The sequence below is a fragment of the Doryrhamphus excisus genome, chromosome 10 (genome assembly GCF_030265055.1).
Source record: "Doryrhamphus excisus isolate RoL2022-K1 chromosome 10, RoL_Dexc_1.0, whole genome shotgun sequence".
Lineage (NCBI taxonomy): Eukaryota > Metazoa > Chordata > Actinopteri > Syngnathiformes > Syngnathidae > Doryrhamphus > Doryrhamphus excisus.
This window is the reverse complement of record NC_080475.1, coordinates 752,054-769,100: the sequence shown is the minus strand read 5'-3', so window position 1 is coordinate 769,100 and position 17,047 is coordinate 752,054. Positions and strand designations below refer to the sequence as shown.

Genomic DNA, 17,047 nt, shown 5'->3' with positions numbered 1-17,047 from the left:
TTGGTAAAAGCTTCAAACCAAATTCAAGTTGCCATGACTTAATAAAATTTTTCTCAACATTAACCTTGCCATTTTAAGTTCCATCTCCTGCAAGACAAGACAGTGCAGTAGGCTGAAGCAACATTTTCATGGTATATATATGTATATATATACTGTAAATAATTGCTGTAAATTTACAGCAGGATTTCAACAGTATTATGGTGTTTTTTTTAATACAGTACATTACTGTTAATACTAAAGAAAATCTGTTAAATTACACCCCATTTACTGTTTTTTGAACAGAACTGTAATGTATTCCTAAAAACCAGCACTCTACCATTAAATCACCTTAACTAACTGTATCATGCAGTATTTTTATTTTTAGGAAGTGCATCAACTACTCTCCTTTCCTGATCCATCTCCATCTTACTACACTTATTTGTAGTACCTACCTTTAACCCCTAGGGGGTATTACCGCCTCAGTGAGCCAATTTATGGTACATTCTCTTCCGGGCTTCATTGAGACAGGAGAGAGAAGGCGACACATAAAAACACATAAAAAAAAACACACACATAATAATTATTTATATTTAATATATATATTTTAATATTTTTAAATGTCTGCAACACATTTATTATTTTTAAAAATATTTTTATTTTTATTTATATATATTTGATATTTGTATAATTTATATTTTTATTATTATTTTTTATTATATTATTTCCTAAGGTTAAGGTTTTGGAATTGATTAATAATAAAAACCAAAAACAGTACCTCCCACTACCCTAGTGAGGATAAGCGTAGAAAATGAAATGAAATGAAATGTATATTCTTGATTGTTTCAAATTAATCGAGGCCACAATTCATTCGTTGCCAGAATACACGTTTCTTTTCTTTTTCTAACTTATCGACGTCTTTTAAGTCTATTTAATTGTCTTAACATAATAATTCCATTAAACAATTTAAAACCGTGCTTTAGGTTTTATGTCCAATTGTAGGAGGTTTGTTCGATTTGAAGTTTTGCAGCACTATTGTCTCAACGGATAACGTTAGTGTATTATTGATTGACATACTTTTGAGCATAGATTGAATATTTGTGACTGCACACAGAATTAGTAAAATATGTATTAAACATGAAGTATGTAGGGGGAATAATCCAAACAGGGCAGGCTTTTAGGTAAATATGCAGAACAGATGCTGCTCAACGGGCGATGCTGTGACTTTAAACAAGCGCCCACGTTGCCTCGTCTGCTTTGTCTGCCATCAGAAAGCGTTCAGTTGCGAGTGCGGATGCTTCCGATTCGGCTGAGATTTCGAATTTACCCCATCGATGAGCAGCGACAGGTAACGATTCGTTATCATGTTTGACAGCGGCGCAAGTGAACATGTGGGCGAATATGCCAGGAAAGTCATTGTTTTAGCGTTCAGTGTTGATAAACAAGAGTAGGCGCTGAACGAGAACATTGGGTTAGCTGCTAGCTGTAGCTTGTTAGCTATAGCATGTTGGACGGAAGCAGGTTTGTCATGGATTAAATAGATTAACGTGTTAACGGTGCAGAGCATCATCATATTCCACATTAATCGGAGACAGCATGACCCATTGTCGTATTGACGTTATTTGTGCTTAGATTCCTGTATTTATTCAGCCAGGACTCTTCTTAGGAAGTCAATTTTGACACAGGTAACGCAGGCTAGCCTTTTAATCGTTTTTGTTCGAGTGAGGCATACATTTTCTTTATGAATTAACTAGATAAAGCAGATTAGATTAGTGTAATCACACTGACTGCGTCTGTCCATTAGGGTGGGGGTATTAATATTTGTTCACCCTGAAGTTATTTGGGGTCATATATGTTTGGAAAAGCTATTATGTAATGGTACAGAGTGTTCATGTTGATGAGGTTATTGGGTCATGTTGAGACACAGCAGCTGGATAGTACACTTGACAGTAAAGAAGTTGTTTTGTTTTTTAAAAATTCAGTCTTCATTACAAATTTCTGCTAAATATAATTATCTAAATATTATGTGAAGTACGGCAACAGCAAACAGAAACGACCAAATACACTTCAATTGCATTAAATGGATAAAAGGGAAAATGCTGCAAATTAAAAATACTGCAATCACATTAACGCTGCAGGATCGAGACCAAATGCAAACATGCTGCCAATGCAAAAACACACATACTTAACTTAACAAGAGGGAATTGGTGTTACCAGGGGAGCCAACGGTTGTCTGTCTTTAACGACACAAGAAGAAAGTAGGCTGATGTGTGAAGAGACAGAAGGAAAAGGTAGATTTTCATTATTTCTTTGTTGAACACTTGGCTGTAATATGTTGCAGTATTTTAAAACAAATGATTTAGTAAGTGTTTAACAAAGACATTAAAAAAAACTTACCTTTTCCATTCCTTCTGTTATAAACTTATAACCCCCCCCCCAAAAGGTCTGGTTCCCCTGGTAGCCTGGCCAAGTTATGTTTGTTCCATGAACTTGCAGCATTTCTCTCATGTTGTTGTTTTGTGTGTTTTTTTTTTTTTTTTGGCATTTGCAGCGTTGTGATTGCATCTTCCTGTTGTATTTGTACTTGTGCGTTTTTGGATTTGGATCATTATTAAGACATTACTACACATTTGCCTCTATTGGCCAACATATTGCCTATTTCTTCCACATTCCTTTCTCCTTTTTGTAACCTTTCCTCTCATGTTTCAGGGCATGTTGTGTATGGAATGACAACCTCCCAGAGATACGCTGAATCCAAACCAGCTGGTAGGCTTGACACTGCTACATTCTCCTTTCACGTTTTCCCATTAAGCATGTTGTTGACGTTCACTTCTGTTGCCATTGTTCCATTTACAAATGTAAACTAGCCCGGTTTGCTGACATGGAATGGCTGGTGACACAACCTGTGTCGGAGAAGTTTCGGAGTAGTTTTGGCTGCCGGCCTGGAACGTCTAACAGTGGGGACACTGGTCTTGGCACCCCGGCATCGGACAGCACAGAAGGTGACTTTAACTTGTTCTTTCTTCAATGAGTGTGTATTTTTTGCAGCTCTTTGATGCAGTATCAATAGACCGCTGTCACAGTGACCTTGAATTAAAAAGTTTGGACACTGGACAAAAGAAGTAAACACTGCTGAGTGCTAGGAGTGGTTGTTGTAGAAATGTTCTGTTAAATCCGTAGCAGTGTTTGGTGTCACTGACATACCCTATAACCACAGAAAAAGCCCTCAAGTTCTTGTTTTGGACTGCACAGATGGGGTCCCAGGTCTCCATGACGACAGCTTTGCTTGCATTAGCCTTAAGGGCTATGACAGCAATGTCTTATCTTTTTATGTTCTTTTCAGTGGACACATTTTTTATTATGGAAACAACACTTTTTATTATTAGTCCATAACCTGGTTAGCACACCAGTCTGCTGGCTTCTGTTAACATTCTTCAGTTTTTTTTCTATTACCTTGGCAAATACGGGTAGAGGAAGTGGTTTGACTTCACTGTGAAAAAGCTTTATTTCTTGTTCTGTGATGCTAGTCGTGCTACTGCTGTCACTAGCCATTATACTTTAAGTTACAAGTTATTTATGTGACTGTCACTGCTACATACTGAGCTGCAGTCTCACAAGAGTGATGGATGATACTTGAGTTTTTAACTACTTTGGTGCGTTCCTGGCTACACTTTACAAACACGAGATCAGAACAGCTTGCTGAAACCCTCAACTTTAGCGAGTGGTACCGATTCTTTCAAACAAACGGGTTACAAGGGCTGACAGCTGTGAGCAAGCCAAGCTAACTGACTAACTCTTGAAGTTCAAAGGGCTTGCCTAGTAACAATGCCAAACGCAAGCGAAATGATACCGGGTCCAAAATCAGAAAACGGGGCCAGTCCTGCTGTTTGATGAGGAGGATGGTGCCTCGAATGTAAAACCAGTTCCAGAATTCCAAGATCTTCTCGAGAGCAATAATTTCACGTTATTTCACTCCTTGAAGTGGCAGATGGCAGAGCGACAAGAGCAAACTTCAAAATTCATAAACCTTAAGGAGGAAAATAGAGCACTGTGCAAGGATACCAAGTCACTACGGGATGATGTCAAGGTACTACAAAAGAGTTAAATGTGGCTATTGACATCGCTAACAAAGGACGAGACTTGAAGAAGCAGGGAAAGATACAAAGCACTTGGAGCACCAAGAAATGTATTAGTAATTAATGCAGGGGTCTCAAACACGCGGCCTGCAGGCCAAATGTGGCCGCTTGATATGAAAGGTTAACGTTAGTGCGGCCCGCGCAAGTTTGATATGGATGCTGTATGGTATCATGTACCCAGAAAAAATTTATACGTTTGATTAATGTTCATGTTAAAGGTTAAATATCTGTTAATAGTTATCCTCCCTATTCATGTGGAAGTGGTAAGTTTTTGGCTATTTAAGTTTAAAGGAAATAACTTGAAGGCTACCGTTTAGGTCGCTCGCTCTCTAGTTTGCGAGTTAGCATGTGTCACAAGACCCTGCAGTTGCGCAATATGTTGTAAATAAAAAGTATAAATGTGACTATAGTCGTGTTTTGTCATGTCTACAGGGCTCTAATAATGCTTTGTTAATTTTAATCTGAAAAAAATAATTTGTCTACCCACCATCTATATGTGGTTTCTTAAGTTATTATTTGCCGTTTTATTATTATTTTATATATATATATATATAAGTAAGATATAAAGTAAGATATTTGAGAACAGTGGAATGTTTTATCAGAGCTTTTCTTGTAGAAAATTGGAACCAATGGGAAGTTTTAAAAATTTTTTTGTTTTTAATAAATGCGTTTTTTTTTTTTTTTTTGAAAACCTGATGCGGCCCAGTCTCACCCAGACCCGAGCTCCAGTGGCCCCCAAGTAAATTGAGTTTGAGACCCCTGAATTAATGTGAAATAGAGAGAAGGTAGGATTAAATAAGCTCTGCTTCTTCCTACCTTTGTATGCATGTTCAAAATAAAACCCACTACCCATGTTTAACTTTGGACTCCACTTCTGAACCTCATAAAACAACATTCTTTGGGTGAGTGAAGTTTAGTTAAAGCAAACATCTCACACATTTTGGGTTTACCACAGTATGTGGATGTGGGTGTCAGCTGTAATATCTGTATTCCCTTTCTTGCACATCTCTATTTGGTTATGTCACAATGCTTGAACATGATGTTACTCCTAGCGCCGCCACTTAAAGTGACACTAAAGCCGAGCAACATGACAATTAAGTCCAAATTTAGCCTCGGTAAAGACCTGTTGCGAACGAAACGGCGCGTTGCAGGATTCGAATGGATATACAACTCTAGAAAACCCTAGAAAGTGTGTACTTTTTGCAGTATTTTCAACTGCAGCCGCCATGACTTTGCCATAAGTGTGTGCTATACAGTTCCAGGTGACTATAATGTTATATAATTTGCAAAGGAAGGAATGCCTGCTGAGTAGTTTCAACTTGTTCTAGCCAGTCTTGACTCAGGACCCCTTGAGGCCTATTTTGCATTCAACATTGAAAGCCTTTCATTTTGCAGTCTTTTTGTCATGGTTATACTTCTACAGTGATATTGAATATTGTCTGGTTGGTGGAAGCTGTGGTTTAAACAAGTCAACAACAACCACAACAACAACAAAAACACTTCAAATGTGGATGCGCATGTGATGTGAGGGGTGGAGGAAAGGTGCTTAAATAAGCGTCACCCGCAGATCACTCTGTAACTTGAGAGGTGGGCTATAAATACCCTTAACCTTTTCCTGTGTGTGCCTAGTTGGATGTATTTGCTCAGTGTTCGGTACTGGCTGCTGGGACTCTTGGTCAGGACCATACTCTTTTTGTACACAAGGCCTATCCCGCTGTGTCGCTGTCAGCTTGGCTTCTCGGAGTGATTCACTGTTGCTGAGAAATGCATGTCTCGGACTTCGGTTTGGATTTAAAGTGTCCTGCTGCTCAGCCGGGCTCAGCATTAAAATGCAAGGGGGACTAATGGGCTTGTGGCTTTGGGAAGACTGTCTGGTTTCAAGACTTGAACAGGTATCTGTTTTGGAATATCATGTCGCAATCATTTGGAGTTACGTAATAAGATCAACATTTTTGGGTGTGTACATGAGTAATTTGAGGGTGTTCCTCGGTCTTGCATGTGACCACAGCATCGCCATGCAAGCCTCATCAAAGCTACCACGTTTAATAGTGACACCTTTTGTTTATTTGAGCTGGAGGGTGGATTATTCGACAACAAAGTAGGCCACCCACAGACCCTGCAGTGTTCCGTGTTGCGCTGCTATTCCTCTGTACATCTGTATATGGAACAGTGAGATAATGTGTTGCTAATTTTACCCTTTTGTAATTGGGTTGCAGATTTCTGCAGTTCCAGGAGCAGCCCCGCTTTCCAACCCATTCGCAGTCAGATCCCTATACCGACAGCACATGTCATGCCATCCACGGCCGGAGCCTCGGCCCCAAAGCCCCAGGCAAATGTCCAGGAGGACTCTCTGTCTTCTGTGGAGGCTAACAGGTCTTCCTCGATGTCTCGGGCCTCGAGTGGCTCCACCTCCAAATCGTCCTCTCTTTCCAAGTCGGCGTCATCTCCCAATCTGGATGCTCAGACCGCAATGGGAAGCAACCCTGCTGGGTTGAAGCCAGACTGCTTGAGCCGGTATCGAAGCCTCGTCAATGGGCTGGATCACTCGCTTTTCCCCACAGATCAAAAATTTGACACGCCCGCTGTGGAACCTACCCTCAATCAGTCGGTCCTGTTGGGGGGCTTAACCCCTGATGTCAGACTTCGATTACAGACCACAGGGATTAGAGACAACCCAGACTGTATGTCGTCGGAGGCTTACAGAGGAGGTATGGATCACAGCTATAAAGTTCTTCCTGAGGCCAGGCCTTCCGTTCCCATCCCCGGTGACTCGTCCATTCCAAGGCCTGGTGGCGCTGGACCTACTGGTGTTTATGCAAGCCCACTGAGCCTGCAGACGCAGGCTCTCTTGAGGGAGCACACGGGAACCAAAGCTTACGATCCGTTACGCCAGGACAGATGTGGTGAACTACCAAGCTGGCAGCAACATCATAAGCAGCAGATGGAGAGTTTACGTCTGCACGTAGAACAAATGCAGGTATGTTTTCATTCTATGGTGCAACCTGCTGGTCTTTCAAAAGCAGTTTTGTTCTTGTTGTTATTCCCGTGAGCAACACGAGGAAAATTAATCCAGTGGGACACACTTGCTTTTGGAACAGAAAAGTGGGACAGAAATTGGGTTCCTGACAGAGATGGTCATTGGAAAACTAATGTTGAGCTAGACCATACAAAGCCCGGAGGCATACAGACACATTGGCCTACTTTGAAGCTGGAGGTATTATCCCTAGAATTAGATTTATATCGGATGGCTTGACTTTTTTTTGAATGAATACATTTTAGATATAAATATCTAATGTGGAATTCCATTGTTTCCCTATGTTTTTTTTTTTTTTAGTGCTTCCTCTGTAAATGTTGTGGGTGGCCATCCGCAGTTTGTACAGGACCCACATTTATCACTAATTGGATAATAGGATTCCTTATTTGAAAATTAAATATTTTCATAGTTAGAACATAGAAAACCCTGTTTCCAACTTTCTCACTACAGGTTTTAACATTAGAGCCCCCAGACATGAAATAACATCCCTATAATCAATATATAATATAAATATAAACCATTTAAGGCATAAATTAGACTCAATGCTCGTTTGTGTTGCTGTAAACAGGAAGGAAGTGATGTCGAGGGTTCAGTTTCTGCCTGGTGTGGGTTACAGCTGCAGCAGTAGCTTGTGTTTTTTTTTTATTGGTGATTTTTATTATGGATTCTTGTGGCAGATCATTCAGGGCTGCCATAAATGCTCGTTGTTGAGGTGCTTCTGTCTCACCGAACATTACGGTAGCATTACTGACCCCTTGTGACCAATGTAGAGTAGTGCATTTAAGATCTTTGAATTTGTCTTCCGAATGCCTTATATTTGTATTTTAGTTTTTTTTTATGCTTAATTTAGGCAAACATACATTGAATTAGCTTTTATATATATGCATATTCCTTGATTAACAATAGGCCGGCAAATATTTATTCATTTATTTTGAAAAATCGTGATAGAGTGAAGTCTCAAAATTTGAAGTGCTATTTGGTGAGGGCCGACTAGTTATGTATGATGATGTCAAGTCTTTTCATTGTCTCTCGGTTCCAGATGAGTGCTGGAGTGGGCCCGTACCCGTCTTTGTATCCAGCAGCCATGCACACAGATCCTGGCAAGTTGGACGCTCTGATAAAAGCCAACGAAGGTCTGCTAAAGGAGAAGGAGCTTATAATAGAGCGGCAAGTGTTCCCACTCGTCTTTTTAGCTGTCCTAAGTTGTAGCTGCCTGTTCTTTGTTTAGAGATAAATACAATTGTGTAAAGACGGCGCAGTTGGAGTTGAATAATTGTTGACTGTTGTTCATGTGTGCTTGGTTTTGTTGTTTGTGCAGACAAAAGCAGCATATGACTCAGCTGGAACAGCGTTTGAGGGAAAGCGAGCTGCAAGTCCATGGAGCCTTCCTGGGCCGAGGCGCTCCCTTTGGGGATATGTGTTTGCTACGCTTGCAGGTTAGTAGTGTGCAAACCGTACTGCAAAACCCCGTGATGTCACATGCTGCACTTCTGTAAGCACCTCGCAGCCACTCACATGACAATGTTACAGGAAGCGCAGCGAGAGAACACGTTCCTGAGGGCACAGTTTGCAGAGCGTACAGACTGCGCCGCCCTGGAAAAGGCGGAGGCCGAACGTAGGCTGGGCGCAGTGGAAGCTGAGACGAGGCGGCTGACTGACAGCCTGAAAGAAACGTGTGAGAGGCACACAGAAGAGATGAAGAAACAGGAAGAGAGGGTGTGTGCTTGCACTTTTTAACTTCCCCAATATGTTTTGCAAGGTTCTACCATATCTTACTTACTATTGTGTGGAAATACGGGCTAATAACTATAAAAGTAATCTTCACTCGCTAAATGTACTGCAAAAAAGGTCAGTCAGGATAATTCATAATGCCGCCTACAGAAAACATACTAACTCCTTATTTCTAAAATCACTAATACTTCAACTTGCTGATATAGTTCATCTTCAAACAGCTAAAATAATGCACAAGGCTAAAAATAACCAATTAGCTAAAAATGTCATCCAATACTTCTCTAAAAGAGAGGAGAAATATGATCTCAGGGAAGAAGTACATTTGAAACACTTCTATGCTAGGACTACGTTAAAAAGCCATAGCATTTCAGTATGTGGAATCAAACTATGGAATGGATTGAGTAAGACCCTCAAACAATGCACAACGATGAGCCAATTCAAGAAACAATACAAGCAGTTGATGTTTGCTAAATACAAGGATGAAGAGTCTTGAACCAGTCATGATGTGCTATACATATCACTATATTGACTGTTACTATGGTAACCATTATGTCATTGGATGCTCATATCACCTCCTACTTCGGTACGGGACAAAAAATATTAAAAAAACCTTAAACCATATTATGAAAGCAGGAAGTGAACAAATGTAAGTAACTGTTATTTTACCGTGTGCTACTGTGATCGACAACAACAGTATATTACTGTAAAAGTATTACAGTACAGTACTGTGGAAAAAAAACAGTGCTAAAATTGGATCTCGCCTTGTTCTCGGAAACCCAACCCTATGTATCGTCTTGTCTCGTGTCACCCATAGTATCAAATATACATCATGTGCCGTTTCATCAACAATTTCTTAAAAAAAAAACAAAAAACAAACCTTAAACTATATTAGGAAAGCAGGAAGTGAACAAATGTAACAGTTACTGATTGTAAAAGTACGAGATGGAGGGGTAGGATTTAATAAGCTTTGCTTCTTCCTACTCCTTTTGGACATGTGGAACTGTGAACTGATTATGGGATGCATTCAATTGTAATCTGATGCATGTTCAAATGAAATAAAACCATTACCATTACCATAAGGTCGTAAACCACGAGGGGTTATGGAAAAAAGATGTGCAGTTACAAATTGATACTTATCCATTGAGACTTTTTCTGTTTAAAGAAAGATCTTGAAGTCCTCTAAATGTATAGATAAAATGTTAGCAAGAAGTAGGTCACGTCTTTGACATCATTGAATGACCCTGCCAACATCTTCCACTTAATGTGCAGATCCGGAGTAGAGACAAGCATATCAACAACTTGAAGAAGAAGTGTCAGAAAGAGATGGATCTCAAGCGAGAGAACCAGCAGCGTATTGAGACACTGGAGCGCTACCTTGCCGACCTGCCCACCATGGAGGACTACCAGAGCCAGAACAAGGAGGTAAGCGTAGTTGTGGCTTTAACTGGGGGAGGGGAAAAAAACATTGAATCCCGATCTTTGTTGTTTGTGCCTTTTAGCTTCAGGACGCCGAGCAACAAGCAGCTCAGCTCCAAGAGAAAGTAAAAGAACTGGAGGCCTCTTTAGACGCGACACGCTTCCAACTACGGGAGAAGGATGCCCAGCTGGAGGAGCAGAAGCGAAGGGAGAGAGACCTGCTGACCACTATTACAGAGTACGCATGCAAGCACATATACATCTAGTACCTATCGCTTAATCATTACTGTCCTCACCTCTATGCACCATGCATCTCCCTCAGGATGCAACAGCGGGTGCAACAGGGCCTTGAAGATGGAGCCCGACTTCCCTCGCTGGACATGGAGAAACTCAGAGGAGAAAACATCACTTTAAGAGAGGAGCAGCAGCGACTCAAAAAGGTTTGTCTTAGCAAACATTTCCATGGAAAACAACTCAGCTTATATAAATAAATAAACCCATCACCAGCCAACCATTTCCGGGAGCAATATGTCTATTTTAAGAACTTTATTTAGTGTACACACTTATGTACTGTTTACTGAGTAGCAACATAAGCATTCTTAACTAAAGATCGACCGATATATTGGGCCGATATTTGCGTTCTTTACTTGAATTGTATTGGCCGATACGCATGATTTACAGACATGCATCCGCCAGGCAGCTATGTGTTGCCGGAGGACCCTGCAACACACGCAGTCGCGGTACCCCTCCCCCACTGCAAGAGTGGTGAATCACAAGGGAACGCTTTCAACTTTTATTCATTCATTCATTCTCCTCACGAGGGTCGTGGGGGTGCTGGAGCCTATCCCAGCTGTCTTCAGGCGAGAGGCGGGGTACACCCTGAACTGGTCGCCAGCCAATCACAGGGCACATATAGACAAACAACCATTCACACTCACATTCATACCTATGGACAATTTGGAGTGGCCAATTAACCTAGCATGTTTTTGGAACATGCAAACTCCACACAGAGATGGCCGAGTGTGGGATTGAATTCGACCACTAACCACTCGACCGCCGTGCAGCCTGCTTTCAACTTTGAATTATCCTCTAACAGTTAGTTTGCTTTGAAATAGGAATTTCAGTAGTTTTAGTAATTGTTTTTCCTTTTAATTGTGGTAATTGTTTTTAATTCTGTAAAGCACTTTGTGTTGCATGTCTTTGCAGGGAAAAGTGCTCTACAAATAAAGTTGATTTGAAACATGAACACAAAGTGCATGCAATATATGTGCTTGAAAATATAGTTTAGTTTGTGTGGTGTGAAAAGCAGGAATGCTGCTGAATGCTTCATCTTTAAAAGTGCCTACCGTTGGAATTAGGGAGCTGTTGATGTAGTTGGAGGCTAATATGTACAGCTGTTAGCAACACCGCTTTAATGGCAACCTTGGCAATTCAGTCCCATGGTGTTTGGAGGACTTTCATTCAGCCAACGCCGGGCTGAGGTTAAATGCGTGTCGTGTTATGTGTGTGCGCTCTCTCTGAGCACTCCGAGCAGCCGTGTCTGCTATCAGAGGTCTTTAGCGTGCACAACACAAACTTTAATGATGAGGAAAATATTTTATATCTCGTACTAAATTGTGTCAGTGTGATGTGTTTGTGTGTGTGTGTGGGGAGGCGGAGGAGCAGTCATCACATCGATGCTAGATAAAACTTAAACTACGACAGAAATGTTTTGCACATGGTTGAATATTTATTCCTTTTAAAGTTGATAATGCCGTTTAAATGTGTTTAAGAAAACTGAATCCTACTGTGTTTACATTACAATAGATATTTGTTTAAACTTTGTTTAAACTTGTAATATTTGTTATCATTGTCATTTTTTTCATGGAAATAGAGGAAGCAAAAGCAGTATCGGCCACAAATATCGGCTCAAGCAAAATCGGCCATCAGCTAAGGGTGATGGGAAAAAATCGGTATCGGCCCGAAAAAAACCATATCAGTCGATTCCTATTCTTCACCACTTTTGCCAGTTTTTGCCATTGACCAAATATCAATAATAATAATAATAATAATAATACATTTTATTTGTATAGCGCTTTTCAAAATACTCAAAGACACTTTACAGAAGAATGGAGTTGAATAAAGCAAGTAAACAGAATAGAAGACACACCAAAATACAACATTCATTGGTTAATACACAGTTAAAACATAAGTAAAAGCAGGGCGGGGCACAGCAGTGAGATAAAAAAAGTTAGACATTAAAAACCGATTTAAAGAGGTGGATTTTTAGTTGCTTTTTGAAACTGGGAAGGTCACGGCAAGCACAGATGACCACTTGCAATGGAGGACTAGCACATAGTTTGTAGACGTGGATTGGACACACGTAGAATGTTTGTTTCTTGTCTCTTTCACACCGCTGACATGTTTCATTGAAAATTAATTCTAAGTTCTGGCTTTATTTACTCTACAATGTCATAAACGGTGTTGAGTGACTCTTAACGGGGTTGCATAGCTACTGCTAGAATTGCTAAGTCGGGTCTGTTAATAAACTGCTACTTCATCTGCAGGTTATTGAGAAGCAGCACATGATGATGGAGCAGCTCAGCTCTCAGATCCAGGTAACTCATCACATCATCATTGTGCTTGCTGGAGCCTATCCCAGCTATCTCTTAACCCTTTATGTATATTCTTCTGCAGGCTTTGGAGGTGCAGATGTCCGAGGAAGAGAACACTTCCCAGGCTCTGAGAGAGGACGTGTTGGCCAAAGAGCAAAACATGTCTGAGCTCCACGTAGCCATGAAAGAGGTTTCGATAGTTGCATATCAATAAATCTATTCATGGTTTTCCATCCTATAACATCTGCTCTCCACCACTTCTTCCAGCTCTCTGCCCAAAACCAGGAACTTTTGGAGCAGAATCTGACCCTGCAGGAGCAGATGAGCGAGTCGGAATCAAGGACCGCCAGCCAGGCGTCCTCCACGCTGCAGCCAGCTGGTGCCCGCCTGACGCAGAGGCTCCACAAGGAGATCGCTACCTGCCTCAGTGACCTGCGCTCCCTGTGCAGCATTTTGACCCAAAGGGCTCAGGGAAAAGACCCCAACCTCTCACTGCTGCTTGGCCTCACAAGTAAGATTCATTTAATCATGTAAATACCAACCAAAAAGCTCTAAAAAATCTTTTTAGGGGGAAGAATGTCCTATATTGGGGTGAATGCAGTGGCTTAACTGGCATAAAAATTTAAATGACTGTCTCATTAAATTGAAACTGTAATGTAATGGTAATGGTTTTATTTCATTTGAACATGCATCAGATTACAATTGAGTGCATCCCATAATAAGTTCACAGTTCCACATGTCCAAAAGGAGTAGGAAGAAGCAAAGCTTATTAAATCCTACCCCTTCTGGTACTTTTACAATCAGTAACTGTTGCATTTGTTCACTTCCTGCTTTCCTAAAAAAAATTTTTAGTTTTTTTTTTTTGAATTTTTTGTCATGTACCGAAGTACGAGGTGATGTGACCATCCAATGACATAATGGTTACCATAGTAAGTGTCAATATAGTGATATGTATAGCACATCATGACTGGTTCAAGACTCTTCATCCTTGTATTTAGCAAACATCAACTGCTTGTATTGTTTCTTGAATTGGCTCATCGTTGTGCATTGTTTGAGGGTCTTACTCAATCCATTCCATAGTTTGATTCCACATACTGAAATGCTATGGCTTTTTAACGTAGTCCTAACATAGAAGTGTTTTAACTTGTTTAAAACTACTTATATACTACGATTACTACTACTACTAAATGTCAGTAAACCAATAAACCTTAACCTATTTGCACACAATATTTTTCTCTCACTACATAGTTGCACTTTACTTTATTTCTGGCATTCATTCATTTTCTACCGCTTATCCTCACAAGGGTCGCGGGGGTGCTGGAGCCTATCCCAGCTGTCTTTGGGCGAGAGGCGGGGTACACCCTGGACAGGGCACATATAGACAAACAACCATTCACACTCACATTCATACCTATGGACAATTTGGAGTCGCCAATTAACCTAGCATGTTTTTGGAATGTGGGAGGAAACCGGAGTACCCGGAGAAAACCCACGCATGCACGGGGAGAACATGCAAACTCACACACAGAGATGGTCGAGGGTGGAATTGAACCCTGGTCTCCTAGCTGTGAGGCCTGCGCGCTAACCACTTGAACTCCGTGCAGCCCAGTGAATGAATGAAATTTCCATATATTTTTACACACAATTGTGTGTAAAAATATATGGCACACACACCCTCTTGTGGCGTGTAGGTACTAACTAGATCAGTAGGTCAGTACTTCCAATAGAATATTAAATGTGTCCCCTTTGTCTTCCCAGCACCCATACCAGTGTCGGAGCAGGACGAGGACTGGATGAATCCAGATGTGCTCCACAAGAAGCTGCTTGAAGCGCAGCAGCTGCGTGGCGACGTGGAAGAGTTACGGAACGTGATACTGGACCGCTACGCCCAAGACATGGGTGACACCTGCATCACCCAATAACCTCCATCGCACCTCAGGAGCATCTCAGACATAAATCAGGATGTGAAGCAAAGGAAAGCCCTCATCATTTGGTGTGTGTGTGTGTGTGTTTGTGTGTGTCTTCCTACACAACCGTCCAAGGGCTAACGCAAAAATAACTTACCTCTAATACTTGATCCTTGAATATTTTTTATTTTTTTTAACGTGATAGACGATCATTTACCAAACATGTCTTAAACTTGTGTGTGAAAGTCCCCGAAATCTTAATTTATTCAACTATAGATTTCCCTCTTTTGCGGGGGGAAATGATTGACAAACCGGTTGACAATCAACTGAACATACTGTTGTACGTGTTGCCATAGCGATGTTAGCACCGTGCCATGATTTTAGAATGGCGAAGCGTGGAACATCTGCTATGCTCTAAGGAGGTAGAAGACTTGGAAGCAAAACCAGCACTCTTGACACCATCAGGCCTTCAAACCTACCAAAGAAAGCCGGTCCTGATGATAAAAGTCCAAATGTTAGTTAGCGAGTGCACCCCCTTCAATTCCCAGCCGGACCTTTCCTGTAGACCTGCTTGTCCCTCAACACACCACCAAGGTGCCTTCCAGTCCTGTTCTTTCACTTTAGACCAATCAAAGCTAGCTCTTCCAGTATGACATTTAGTCCATAGTCCATACATTCCCTGTCTCTGAATGTAGCATGTAGCGTGTTCAATGCTAGTACGGCGTTCAATAAGATGTTAGTTCCATGTTTATCTTTAAGGTTGACTCATTGGTGACGTATGACTAAGAACCAGTATTACGTGCAGTATTCATGTGCCCCCCCATAACAACATTAACAATATGCTAAAGGTTCCATGAAGTGTTAGTTCAACTGTTCATCTTACTTCAGTCAATTCATGATCTTCCCGAATGAAATAAGCCATTTAAAGAATACTTGACATATTTTTTTTTTTTTACACAATTATGCAACAATAACCAGCATACAAGCCATTTCATGGGACCTTTTTGACTTGAACTAGCACAAAATGGATCTTTGGAAAAAGTCAGGTTCTGCATGCCTTAACATCTCATCTAATTTCCAAAAAGGGAGAAAATGTTTATATCTTCATATTTTTGTCCTTCTTTGTATTTCCAGATTTTAGAAATAAAGATGTTCAATTGTATTTTTTTCAGCTTGAGTTTTGTTGTTTGCTTTACTGGGTGCCAACTTTTACAGTTTTTCTCGATTGTTTACACACAATTTGTGATGCCTGACATACACAATGACCACAACATATAACCAATGCACCAACTCCATGAAACTACAGTAAACCTCGGATATATCGGATTCAATTATTCCTATAAGCGAAATCCGTTATATGCGTATACCGGAAAATGTCTGTTTTACGCATATATCGGATTTATATCCGGTATATGCGTAAATCGGATTTTATCCGTTATAAAAAGGCACTTCCTTGACTATGTGTCCAATGTACCTGGACGCGCAGGCAACGCTGCAAATGACGTCGTATAGCGGCCTGTCACGATTCGGCGAATCGGAGCGCCACGATGCGGCCATCCAATATATGCGAGGGAAATTTAATGGAAATGCATTGGAATGGGACTGGAGATTTTGTCCGAAATGGGCGAAATCCGTTATAAAAAATCCGATATATGCAATGAATTTTTATTGGAAATGCATTACAGAAAAATTGGTTCTTTTTTATCTGTCCGTTGTGAGCGAATTTCCGATATATCCGAGTCCGATATATCCGAGGTTTACTGTATAAGCACAATTCCTGCTTTACACTAGAATAGAGTGTGTGTCTGTGTCAGTTAAAAAAAAAGTGTCAGCAAGACTCGAGTGTGCGATGCTGGTGCATCGCAGTCGTGCTTTTGTGATATGCCATCTCAATATTGCATAAGTCACAAACCACCGCATTATTACCATTTGGCGTGAAGTATTCCCATACTTTGGATACTCTGTTGCAAGATCTTTTCTTCTGGCCGGACTCAGTGAAACTTGTTGCCGCGGCCGCCGCCATGTTTTGATTCTGAATAGTGGTGTGGCATTCGTGAACGAACGGGTCCAAAGAAGTAGTTATTTTTTGCTTTCAGTCCGCCGACCGTTTTGTTCATAACCGACACAGCACTAGTTGGTGAGCTGTTGAGTCGGAACGAACGTGAACATGACGTGAACGGACTGATTCGACACGACTGACCAGACTGCAGATCTACAACACACTTTTTTTTCAAAACACTACACACAATTCTC

At 40.9% G+C, this 17,047-nt stretch overlaps 1 protein-coding gene across 1 annotated transcript; it reads left to right on the top strand.

Moving 5' to 3' along the window:
* The first annotated feature begins 1,218 nt into the window (after positions 1–1,218).
* Positions 1,219–15,956, top strand: cep85 (centrosomal protein 85). Its single transcript, XM_058083629.1, has 14 exons — positions 1,219–1,324; positions 2,686–2,742; positions 2,844–2,978; positions 6,329–7,089; positions 8,186–8,313; positions 8,465–8,582; positions 8,677–8,862; positions 10,147–10,299; positions 10,377–10,531; positions 10,616–10,733; positions 12,840–12,890; positions 12,970–13,077; positions 13,155–13,398; positions 14,646–15,956. Exons 2-14 carry the CDS (start codon positions 2,703–2,705, stop codon positions 14,807–14,809), a joined length of 2,361 nt encoding a protein of 786 aa, XP_057939612.1. The 5' UTR covers positions 1,219–1,324; positions 2,686–2,702; the 3' UTR covers positions 14,810–15,956.
* Positions 15,957–17,047: the final 1,091 nt, after the last annotated feature.

Coding starts and splice junctions, on each gene's coding strand:
- cep85 (XM_058083629.1), top strand. CDS start 2,703: ATGACAACCTCCCAGAGATACGCTGAATCCAAACCAGCTG. Junction 2,979..6,328: donor GGCATCGGACAGCACAGAAG/GTGACTTTAACT, acceptor ATTGGGTTGCAG/ATTTCTGCAGTTCCAGGAGC. Junction 13,078..13,154: donor TCCACGTAGCCATGAAAGAG/GTTTCGATAGTT, acceptor CACTTCTTCCAG/CTCTCTGCCCAAAACCAGGA.